General features: G+C 47.4%; 1 protein-coding gene across 1 annotated transcript in view; it reads left to right on the forward strand.

Moving 5' to 3' along the window:
• The first annotated feature begins 212 nt into the window (after positions 1 to 212).
• The window catches only part of EVL (Enah/Vasp-like), a 148,038-nt gene continuing 135,545 nt past the window's right edge, over positions 213 to 12,705 (forward strand). Inside the window, exon 1 of the mRNA XM_059878977.1 lies at positions 213 to 755. Coding sequence (XP_059734960.1) covers positions 751 to 755 — 5 coding nt within the window. The 5' untranslated portion in view covers positions 213 to 750. The remainder of the gene's footprint in view (positions 756 to 12,705) is intronic.

The following is a 12,705-nucleotide window of genomic DNA, read 5'->3' on the forward strand; positions in this document are numbered from 1 at the left end:
GCCCCCTAAGCCCGCCCCGGCCCTCCTCCTCGGCCCCGCCCCTCAAGGATCGCGCGTTCTTCTAAGCCCCGCCCCCGCCACATCCGCCCGTCCCGGTCAGGTCCCTACTGAGCTCCTTCTCGCCGCTCGAAGGCACCGTTCCTTCGAAGCCCCGCCCCTCCCGGTCGGCCTCGCCCCAAGTCCCGTCCCCTAGGCCCCGCCCCCCCCCTCGCAGCCCCGGGCTCCGCTCTGCCGGAGGCGAGGGCTCTGGGGCCCCGCGCCTTTTGTGTGGAGCTTGGGCCGCCGCGCGCGCTTTCCCCTCCGTCTCGACTCCTGGGCTAAGTTCGCGCGCGCGCGCGCGCCTGCCCGCCTCTCCGTCAACGGCGTCGCAGACGCCCGCGCCCGCCCGGGGACTGCGCCCCGAGTCTCGGGCGGGCGCGCGCGCTCCTCCCCGGCCGGCGGGACCCGGACGACGCTCGCCCCTTCCCCTCTTCTCCCTTCCCCCCAACCCCCGGCGGCGCGCGCACACGGCGGCCCGGGCACGCGCCCGCCAAGATGGCAGGGGCCGGGGCCCGGCTGTCAGGCGCCGCCGCCTCAGCCCGTCCCCGCAGCTAGCGGCCCGGACGCCCGCCCGGAGAAGATGTGCCCCCGCTGCCCCCCGCAGCCCAGCGAGACGCGGAGCCGCCGCGCCCAGGGCCGGCTGCCCCGCTAACGCCCCGCGCCCCGCGCCGCGCCCCCCGGCCCGCGCGCCCGCCCGCCCCGGCAGCGACAATGAGGTGAGTCTGGCGGGCGCTTGGGGAGGCCGGGCGGGCGGCGTGCGGAACGCAGGGAGGGCCTCAGGAGCACCGGGGGTGGGGGGGCTTCGGGGACGCTGGGAGGGTCTGGGGGAGTCGGCGAGGGCGGCGCCCGCCTGTGCAGCTCGCGGGAGGCACTCGCGGGGGGCTGGGGGCCGGGTAGGGAGGCGACCCCGCGGACGTGTGTGGCCGCGCCCGGCCCCAAGCAGCCCCCCAACTCTGGCCGCCCTCCCCCGGACTTCGTGCCCTCGGTCTCGGCCGCCCTGTGCCGCCGCCCCGAGCTCGCACGTTAAGGGGTCGTGTCCTTCCACCTGGAGCTGCTCGCCTGCCTCTGCTCCCTTTTTCTAGTCCCCATTTCCTTTCTTCTTGCACGCCACTAAAGTGCAAGACCCGCAACGTACCATTCCGTGGTTCATTACCCAGCCAGGGGGGGTTGATGGTTATCAGTTCGAGAAAAAACATTGCCAGCCCCAGGAACTCGAAATTCTCTCTCTCCAGAGGTCACCCAATCCTGACTTTTGCGGATAATCAACTTCCTTGCCTTTTGTCTGGGTAATTGTACCTTCCAAACATACATCCCGTAAACACTATAGTGTCTTTCATTTTTGCCAGTTTTGTGATCTTTATATAAATGAAATACTTATGCAATATATATTCTTTGTGTGTCCGGCTTCTTTCACTCAAGATGTTTCTGAAATTCATCCATTACCTCCTAACTTGTTCATTTTTATTAATCTGTCGTATTCCATTATATGAAGATACTACATCTTAACCATTCCGCTATTTGAGGACGTTTGTTTCTAAAACGTTAGCCGCTCAGTCGTGTCCGACTCTTTGCGATTCTATGGACTATAGCCCGCCAGACTCCTCTGTCTTTGGGATTTTCCAGGCAAGTGTACTGGAATGGGTTGCCATTCCCTTCTCCAGGGGATCTTCACAACCCAAGGATCGAACCTGGGTCTCCTGCATCATAGGCAGATTCTTGACCGTCTGAGCAGTAGAACTTATAGGTCAAAAGATACCTGTATCTTCCAACTTTAAGAGGTAACACCAGATTTCTGAAGTGCCTGTACCAGTTTACACTCCTTCCAGCAAGTGTATGAGACTTCTTGTGCTCTGCTTCCTTGCCAGCACTTGGTATTGCCAGTCTTGAATTTTAGCCATCCTGGTGATTGTGCGGGCAGCCTGGTGAGGTATCCCATTGTGGTTTTGGATTATGGTTTCTTGCAGACTGATGAAGCTGAACATCTTTTTATGTTTATTTGATATCTTCTTTTATGAAGTACCTGTTCAGAAGTCTTTGGGGTTTACACATCTTTTTCTTCCTAATTTGTGGGAGTTCTCTGTCAAAGTCAAGAAGATAGCTTACTATAACATTTTATTGCCCTGCCTTTCAAAGTAAGATCCACAGTCCACTTGGAAGTGACTTTTGTGTAGCTTGTGAAAAGGGGGTCAAATTTTCCATTTTTACCAGAACCATTTATTCAGCACTGTTTATTAAAAAACATCATCTTTTCCCCATCGCGTTGCTGTGCCACCTTCGTCATCTTCCAGTCTTCCATTTGGAATCATTTCTTTTCATCTGAGGAATTCCCTTTAGAATTTCTTTAGTGCAAGTCTGCTGGTGACAAATTCTTAGCGTTCACAGATTTCCTTATTTATTCTTCATTGAAAAAGATTTCTTGAGATATCATTCCCATATCCTAAAATATACCCATTTAAAGTATACAGTTGGGTGATTTTTAGTATTTTCATACACACACACACATGCAGTATTTTCACAGACTTAGGAAACCATTGCCACAGTCTAATTTTAGAACAGTTTCCTCCATTTTAGAAGGGTTTTTCAGTAGTAGCAAAATTCTTGGTTTACCATTATTTTCTTTTAGCACTTTAAAGATAGCTCATGGTTTCTAACATCGATTGTTTTCTGTTGAGACATCATTTGTCTGTCGTTCTTCGAAAGTAATGTTTTTCTCCATTTAAATTTTTTAAAAACTTACTTATTTTAAAAAAGATTTATTTATTTGGCTTTACTGGGTCTTAGGCACTCGGGATCTTCGATCTTCATCGCAGCATGCAGAACTCTTAGTTGGGGCATGTGGGATCCAGTTCTGTGACCAGGGACCAAACGTGGGCACCCTGCATTGGGAGCTGGAGTCTTAGCCACTGGACCACCCGGGAAGTTCATCTGGCTGCTTTTGAAATGTTCTCTGTCTTTGGTTTTCAGCAGTATTTTCTGTGCTGTATGGATTTTTTTTTAAAAAAGATGAACATAACTTAGGGCTTTTTGAATCTTTGGGTTCATGTCTTTCATTAATTTTGGAAGTCTTGTGCCATCAGGACTGCATATATTGCTTCTCTCCCATTCCCTCTCCCCTTTCCTTCTAGCACTACAGTTATGCTCGTTAGGCTATTTCACTCTATCTTCTGTGTCTCTTAACCTTCCTTCTGTGGTTTCTGTCTCTTTTTCCTTCATTCTGGATCTCCCCTCTGTTCTCTTTCCTATCACTTGAGTTTTTAATTTCAGTTATTCTGTGGTTTTTGGTTCTTTAATTTCGATTTGGCTTTCTTTTTATAGTTTCTTTGTATAGTTTCCAGCTATCTGCCAACATTATCAGTATTGTCTTTCAGCTCCTTGAACACGGTATATTTAATGCCTGAAGTGTGTCCCATTGTGGCAGTATTTGTAAGTCATTTCCAATATCTGTTTTCCTTGTTTTTCATTCATATTGTCTCATCTCCTTATGTGTCTAATTGTTTTTGCTTTTTAATTTGTTTTAATTCTGCTGGACATTAGATTTGCAAAATTGTTTGTAGAAAGTCATTTGCCCAAGATGATGTTTTTCTCTTCCAGAGATAATTCACACTTGCTTTTGCCAGACAAATGGGGCACGTATAACCTGGAGTCTCTTGGGTGCAGTCTCAAGGATCAGGATGTTTCTACCTGTTCTGTTGGCCTTTAGTGCCAGTGTTCATCTCTTCTCTAGCCCCGTTATCCGCCAGCCCAACGCCATGCTTTTAGGATTCCCCCTAGAGCTGGCAAACACCCCCAGGGAAAAGTAGCCCCAAGTACTGATCTCATCTCCCTGAGCATCTGATGTCCCTTCTTCCTTCAAGCCTCCAGGCAGACTTTTACTCTATTTTCCCCCTGCTTTTCTAGTTCTTTCCAGCTGGAGGATTGTTCTGATTTACTCAGTTCATGTTTACTGGAAGTAATAGTCCCTGATGTGGTGGTGCTGGTAGTAAAGGACCCGCCTGCCAATGCAGGAGACCTAAGACTCAAAATCAGTCCCTGGAGCGGGAGGATCCCTGGAGGAGGAAATGGCAACCCACTTCAGTACTCTTGCCTGGAAAATCGAATGGACAGAGGAGCCTGCTGCTGCTGCTGCTGCTGCTGCAGCAAAGTCGCTTAAGTTGTGTCCAACTCTGTGTGACCGCATAGCCGGAAGCCCACTAGGCTCCCCCGTCCCTGGGATTCAACAGGCAAGAACACTGGAGTGGGTTGCCATTTCCTTCTCCAATGCATGAAAGTGAAGAGTGAAAGTGAAGTCGCTCAGTCGTGTCCGACTCACAGCAACCCCATGGACTGCAGCCTACCAGGCTCCTCCGTCCATGGGATTTTCCAGGCAAGAGTACTGGAGTGGGGTGCCATTGCCTTCTCTGCAGAGGAACCTAGTGGGCTGCAGTCCACGGAGTCGCAGAGTCAGACGTGACTGAAGAAACTTAGCATATATGCAAAAAGTCCCTGATATTAGGGACAGCTTGAGTCAGCATTCAGTTTTGGAGGAGACTTAAGCTATCGGGTTACAGAAGCTGTGGAGAATAACACCACATATTTTCTTGTGTTATAACTATATTAGAGCATTTCAGTTTGTGAAATGCGCTTAGGATCAAGGTAGCTTTAAGAATAAATCTTTATTTCCTTTTAGCAAGTAATTAATTGGAAAAAATGGCAGATCATTACTGTAAAGCAAAGGAAGCAGTTGCTGTTTCTCCCTTTTAACATTCATTTCTTTTTTCTGTTTTGATTTCCTTCATTGTTTGTTTGATAAATCCACTTGACTAGAACATTTTTTTAATATAAATTTATTTATTTTAATTGGAGGCTAATTACTCTACAATATTGTATTGGTTTTGCCATACATCAACATGAATCCGCCATGGGTGTACACGTGTTCTGCATCCTGAACCCCCTCCCACCTCCCTCCCAGTACCATCCCTCTGGGTCATCCCAGTGCACCAGCCCCAAGCATCCTGTATCCTGCATCGAACCTGGACTGGCGATTCATTTCTTATATAATATTATACATGTTTCAATGCCATTCTCCCAAATCATCCCACCCTCTCCCTCTCCCACAGAGTCCAAAAGACTGTTCTATACATCTGTGTCTTGCTGTCTCGCATACAGGGTTATTGTTACCATCTTTCTAAAGTCCATATATATGCGTTAGTATACTGTATTGGTGTTTTTCTTTCTGGCTTACTTCACTCTGTAAAATAGGCTCCAGTCTCATCCACCTCATTAGAACTGATTCAAATGTATTCTTTTTAATGGCTGAGTAATACTCCATTGTGTATATGTACCACAGCTTTGATCTATAATAGAGTTCTCAGATCCCATTTTGGGGGATCAGATGACAAGTCATGGAAATAGGAATGAAAGTTTTTGAATACTTTTTCCAAAACGAGTCATCCAGTTCCCCTTTCTCTTTATGGATTTTTTCTTTTAGAATGCTGCTAACAGTTTGACATGGTTCTCTGTTGCAGACTGTTTGTAGTTAAACATCCATATGTGTGTGTTTTCATGCACCTCAAACACTGGGCTTTTGCAAATGGTCCTAAATGAGTCGAGGGGGTCTTTGCGTTACCTTTGTTGTCACCTCGTTTAATTTAGATATTTATAAGTGGTATGGCTCATCTGTGAAAATCCTGTTGTTCAGTGCTGACATTTTTTAAATGAAAATGTCATATTTTTCTTGCTAGATAATCTCATGGGAGTGCATAGATTGAAAAGGGTCAGAAATGAAACCTCTGAACTGACCCTGTCCAGGAGTGTCTTAGAAAGGCATAGGGCTGGAGATGCGTTCTAACAAATAAACTGAACACCTGAGGGACATGTCCACATACTGTGGTAAAAAGTTCTGTTCAGTCAGATGACTTGGATAATTAGGCTGTGTCTGAGTCTTTCTTGGCTTCCCAGGTGACACTGGTGTTAGAAACCCACCTGTCAGTGCAGAAGATGTAAGAGACGAGGGTTTGATCCTTGGGTTGGGAAAATCCCTGGAGGAGGGCATGGCAACCCACTCTAGTATTCTTACCTGGAGAATTCCATGGACAGAGGAGCCTGTCAGGCTACGGTCTGTAGGGTCGCAGAGAGTCAGACACGACTGAAGTGACTTAGTACATTGAGTTTTTCTTAATTTTCTAGACTGTTGCCTGAATTCTTATTTCTTTTTTTCTAGCAGACCTTATGTATTCTCATATCCTTATTCAGAAATCATCTTTGGAGGCCCTCTCATTGGTACGGGGTTAGATGGGAAGAAGGAACCAAACCCCCTCCCCCAAACAGTCCCCATCCCTAAAAGATTTATAGACGCTTAGACCCCTTTCTGAATCCTTTTTCTACTTAAAAACAAGACACCCACATATACAGTATTCAAAATATTTCTGTTTATATACTTTAATTATTTATCTCTTGGGAAGATTCTCTTCTGTGAACATTTTCCCTACCTGCCTTTTATCTTTTAAAGATCTGATATATAGAAGTTTAAGATTTATGTTATTAAGTTTTTATTTGGAATTTTTCTTACATTTAAGATAGCATTTGTCTAGAAGTTTGGTAAGTTTTGTTTTCTGTTTTATATATAAAATTTGAAGAAATTGCATCCTTCAAATTGTCTGGAATATGAGGTAAAGATTCAAACTACATTTGTTCTTCAGAATTGCTGATCAGATATTTGATTATGTCAGTAGGTATGTGGCAGAGATACCAGGAATGTTGAGCAGCAGTACAAACATGTGGATCCCAAAATCCGCTCCAGGGTGCGTGGTAACTTCTGAAGGAGCTTTACCCTCGGTGCTCAGAAAGTTTGCCTGCGTGCGTGTGTGTGTGTTTGTGTGTGTGTGTGTGTGTGTAAGGCATGGGTCAGCCTCCCATCACTAGGTGTGTATGTGTGTGTAAGGCATGGTCAGCCTCCCATTACCAGGGCCAGCCGTGTATGTGTGTATGTAAGGCACTGTCAGCCTCCCATCACCAGGGCCGGCTGTGTGTGTGTGTGTGCACGCCTGCATGTCCACCAGTGCCAGCCGTGTGAGTGTGTGTATGTGTCTGCCAGGGCCAGCCATGTGTGTGTATGTAGGTTGCCTGCCCCCGCCAGGGCCAGCTGTGTGTGTGTGTGTGTGTGTGAACATCTGAAGGACCATTACCTTCAGTGCTCAGAAAGGTTACCTGCCCCCGCCAGGGCCAGCCGTGTGTGTGTGTGTGTGTGTGTGTGTGTGTGTGTGTGTGTGTGTGTGTGTGTGTGAGAGAGAGAGAGAGAGAGAGAGAGAGAGGCATGGGTCAACCTCCCATCACCAGGTGTGTGTGTGTGTATGTGTGTGTAAGGCATGGTCAGCCTCTCATCACCAAGGCCAGCCGTGTGTATGTGTGTGTGTGTGTGTGTGTGTGTGTGTTTGAGGCATGGTCAGCCTCTCATCAGCAGGGCCAGCCGTGTGTGTGTGTGTGTGTGTGTGTGTGTGTGTTTGAGGCATGGTCAGCCTCTCATCAGCAGGGCCAGCCGTGTGTGTGTGTGTGTGTGTGTGTGTGTGTGTGTGTGTGTGTGTGTGTGTAAGGCACGGTCAGCCTCTCATCACCAGGGCCAGGTGTGTGTGTGTGTCTCCCTGCCAGGGCCAGCCATGTGTGTGTGTGTGTGTGTGTGTGTGTAAGGCATGGTCAGCCTCTGATCACCAGGGCCAGGTGTGTGTGTGTGAGTGTGTGTGTGTGTGTGTCCCTGTCCCTGCCAGGGCCAGCCGTGTGTGTGTGTGTGTGTGTGTGTGTGTAAGGCACGGTCAGCCTCTCATCACCAGGGCCAGGTGTGTGTGTGTCTCTCCCTGCCAGGGCCAGCCGTGTGTGTGTGTTTGTGTAAGGCAAGGTCAGCCTCTCATCAGCAGGGCCAGCTGTGTGTGTGTGTGTGTGTGTGTGTCCCTGCCAGGGCCAGCTCTGTGTGTATGTGTGTGTGTGTGTGTGTGTGTGTGTAAGGCATGGTCAGCCTCTTATCACCAGGGCCAGCCGTGTGTGTGTGTGTGTGTGTGTAAGGCATGGTCAGCCTCTCATCACCAGGGCCAGCCGTGTGTGTGTGTGTGTGTGTGTGTGTGTGTGTGTGTGTGTGTGTGTGTTGGTCAGGCTCGCATCTCACAGGTCTGGTAGGGAACTGTCTCCCCTGGGCCAAGGGCACTGTATCCGTTTGGAGTTCTGCAGAACGCAGTGCGATTATAGGGCACAGTGTGAGCAACCCAGGCACAAACATGGTCTTCGTGTCACAGTGAGTTCGCACTGGCTAACACACTGGAGTCCAAGCACACCTCCGAGCTTGTTGCTGCGGAACAGACAGCACACCTCCAGGTGTCTGTGGGAGTCGTCCAGGGAGACCAGCTGTGGAGCTGTGGCGCTGCTGTGTGTGTGTCTTTGGCTCTTCTCTCTCGTCCTATCTGCTTATTTTTAGACATCCTATCTGTGTCATTACCATATTTATCTGGGGGTGATTTTTTTTTTTTAGTATTTACATTTTGGCTGTGCAGTATGTGAGATCTTACTTCCCGTATCAGGAATTGAACTCGCACCCCCTGCAGTGGAAATTCGGAGTCTTAACCACTGGACTGCCAGGGAAGTACCTGAGTGATGATTTTCAATATAAGCAATGTCATCTTTTTATTGGAAGTAATGTCATTTTGAATTTTGCTGGTTTGGCAGTTTTGTTTATATCTAGTCACATAAATATAAGAAATTTTCAACTTAGTTTTTTAAGTTGCACCTGAATAAGCTACATGAAAATAAACCAGCATTGTTTCACAAGATTTTTTTCCCTTTAAAGGGAATCTGTCGTCTACCAAGCTTGAATCTTGCAGTAGACTGTAAGCTTGATGACTGTTCGTTGTTGAGTGAAGATCACAAGTGCTAGGGTAGTGCAGTAACAGCTTAAAGAAGAGGGCCTCTAGCTTGCGGCTGGGCGAAGTGGGGAGGACAGTGGTCCCCTCAGTGAACAGCTGTTTCCCTTCCCATCCTGAATGGAGAAGACCTTACAGAAATGACTTCTAGCAGCAGTTCTCATTTTTTCTGGTTTAAGTGGGACTTCCCTGGCGGTGTAGTGGCTGAGATACTGCATTCACAATGCAGGGCGCCCGGATTCAATCTCTGATCAGGAACTAGATCCCATATGCCACATGCAGCTAAGACCCGGCACAGCCAAATAAAGAAATATATTTTTTAAATGCAATTATATTGAATGTGGAGAATTTGAAAACATAGTATAAAGAAGACAAAATCAGCATTGATCCTACTGTTGAAGGAAGGATAACCCGTTAAACACGGGGTATAGTTCCTTTATCTTTTCCATATGTGAGAGTGACATTTTCACAAAATTGATAATTTACTGTGTATTTGTATTGAGCATTTTTGCATTCGACATGTATGCATTTCCCCTTTGTTATTAATGTTCTTTGAAAACATGTAAAATGGCTGCATCTCTAATTATTTTCTTAAAATAAGGTAGCAAAATAGTATTACTGGCACCAATGTCTTTTGATATATATTATCAGAATGTAAATTTTAAGCAGGAAAAAGAGAAAGATAATGTTCATGAAAGGAACTTTATATTCCTGGTCTTAACTTGGAGGTTCCTTTCCCAAAAAGTTTGAGGATTAGAAAAGGAATGAGAAATAAATGGTGTGGTTGCACCTGTTTGCCAATGGGGGGAGCCCTGGTCCCGAGTCCCCTGAAGCAACTGTGTATGAAGATGGACTGTCTGTCTTTGTCTTTAAGGCTGTGTGAAAGATGTCTGTTCTTGGGTTTGGACTTAAAGTAGGAATGTGAATGAACTTTTTTTTCATATTGATTTAGGCCACCTTTTGTCCCTCCTATTCTAAGCAGCCTGGGTTTTAGAGTCTAATAGACCTGGATTCTGCCCCAGAACCAATCTTTACCAGCTGACTGCTGCTGCTGCTGCTAAGTCGCTTTAGTCGTGTCCGACTCTGTGTGACCCCATAGACGGCAGCCCACCAGGCTCCCCCGTCCCTGGGATTCTCCAGGCAAGAACACTGGAGTGGGTTGCCATTTCCTTCTCCTTGGTGCAAATTGCTTAACCTTTATGACCCTCCAGTTTTCTCAAATATAAATGAGGATAATCCTTCTTATGTTTGCAAGGCCTCTTACGTTTGCTTCCTTCTTAGGTTTGCAAGGCTCAAACAAGAATACATAAAAAGTTCTCAGTGTATGCTGTTCAATAAAAGTTAGCTGTTTACCTCCCCCAGCTCACCTTGTTATGTCTGTGAGCAAGGTAAACCCTGGATGATCTGGGACAGTTTTCTGATTTCAGATATTCTTCCCTTTTGTCAGATTGCTGCCTAACTTATCTACCATAGGTGATAATTTTTTGCATTAGAAACCACAGTTGCTATTGATACTTCAGCTTCTAAAAATGATTCAGGGACATTCTCTATAAAAGACACAAAATATAACTACTGAAATAAAGACAAAACAGGCATGTTATTTTGGGGTAGAGAAGATAATTGTACTAAGAAACTTAGATGCAGAGATAGGCACTGCAGTTGAGCAGTTGACTGTGAAATTGACGGACGTGGTAGCAGAAAGCACAGTGGGAGCCGATGGGACGCGCGTCCCGAGTGTCTTAGAGGAGATGGACACCGTCCCTTACAGGAACCGCTTTGGCGAGCCTCTTTCCTTCTCCAGTTCTTCCCCTTGTCACATGTTTGTCCTGGGCGTGCTCTGTAAAGCTTCCAGCACCTCACACACTCTCTGGGCGCCGTGCTCCGTCCTGGGCTCGCTGTGGAGCTGTGTCTGTCTCTGTCATCTAGTTTCCATTCTCTCTCAAAGGATCCTTACGTAAGCAGAGGTCTGATGGACCAGCTCACGAGTTAACCTGAGGTCAGCTGCTTCCTTTTCCTCTTCAGCTTGCTTAGTGCCTAGCCTTCAAATCTTAGTTGAAATGTCACTTCCTCAGGGAGGAGGGCCCTTTCTTGTTTGCTCTGTGGGATTCCATATTTCCTCTGCTGTTACTCTTTGTATTCATAATTATTGTACTTACCTTTTTCGGCCTAAGCCTCATTGAGAGTTACACCTACTTCGATCTCTGTTGGGTCCCGAGAGCCTAGCGCTGTGCCTGGTGCTTGGTGGATGCTTTACGAAAATCGACGCTGCCACTTGCACCCCAAATGGGCAATAAATCACGACATTCATTCCGCCTCTTCACGGGCCCTTCCAAGCACAACATTCCAGGCCGCTCCCAATTGTGCGATGCTGGCGTGCCTGACGAGTTCCTGGGGTGACGGCGCTGTCATCCCGTGCTTCCGTACCACTGCCGGGGGACAGGATCTGTTCATCGACGTGTGGCTGGCTTCTGCTTTCCTCTTTTGTTCTTTGTAAGGACGCTGTGCGCTGTAACTTACAGGTGTCCCTGGTGTTTCTCAGACTTTAATGTGCGTAGGAATCGCCATGCTGCTGCTGCTACTGCTGCTGTCGCTTCAGTCGTGTCCGACTCTGTGTGGCCCCATAGACGGCAACCCACCAGGCTCCCCCGTCCCTGGGATTCTCCAGGCAAGAACACTGGAGTGGGTTGCCATTTCCTTTTCCAATGCATGAAAGTGAAAAGTGAAAGTGAAGTCCCTCAGTCGTGTCCGACTCTAGCCATCCCATGGACTGCAGCCTACCAGGCTCCTCCGTCCATGGGATTTTCCAGGCAAGAGTACTGGAGTGGGGTGCCATTGCCTTCTCTGAGGAATCACCATGTGTCCTTCCAAAATGCAGACCCCAGGCCCCATTGCTGGGGACGGAGGAATGCTTTTCATAAGCCTTTTTCTCTTTTTATTAATAGAATTTACGTGTTAAAGCCACTTTAGATTTATGGAAAAATTAAGCAGAGAGTACGGAGAGTTCCCATACACATATCTCCACTGGTACCGTTTCCACTGTTAGCATCTTGCATGGCCCATTGGTTGTATTTAGTGAACTACTATTGATAACAGTATTAATAGCTGGAGTCCACAGTTGTTTGTTTGACCTAATGTCCTTTTTCTGTTCCATGTTCTGATCCCGAATACCACATTACATTTAGGTCTTAAATCTCCATAGGCTCCTCGGTTGTGATACTTTTCCAGATTGTCTCTGTTTTTTGATGATCTTGGCTGTTTTGAGATATGTTGCTACTTAGATATGTTGCAGGACGCCCTTCTGTTGGAATTTGTTTCATGTTTCGCTCGTGGTTAGCCTGGGGTTGTTAGTTTGGGGCAGGAAGCTCATGGAGAAAGCGACATTGCGTTGCACATTACGGAGGGTGCGTGCCTGCAGCGTGCTTTGTCGCTGTGGACGTTGACCTTGATCACCTGGCTGAAGCGGCGTTTGTCAGGTTTCATCCTTGTAAAGTTATTCTTTCATCCCCTTTTCATGTGTCGTCTTTTCAAAACAGTCCTTGTTCATGTTGTCGTTGTTCAGTCGCTCAGTCGTGTCTGACTCCTTTGCAACCCCATGGACCGTAGCCTGCCAGGCTCCTCTGTCCATGGGATTTCCCAGACAAGAATACTGGAGTGGGTTGCCACTTCCTATTCCGGGGGATCTTCCTGACCCAGCGATTGAACCTGCATCTCCTCAACTCTTTACCACTGAGCCACCAGGGAAGCCCAGTACTGTTGCGTAGCCCATGCTTAAAGAGTAGGGAATTAA

This window comes from Bos taurus, chromosome 21 (genome assembly GCF_002263795.3).
Source record: "Bos taurus isolate L1 Dominette 01449 registration number 42190680 breed Hereford chromosome 21, ARS-UCD2.0, whole genome shotgun sequence".
In the NCBI taxonomy this organism is placed as follows: Eukaryota; Metazoa; Chordata; class Mammalia; order Artiodactyla; family Bovidae; genus Bos; species Bos taurus.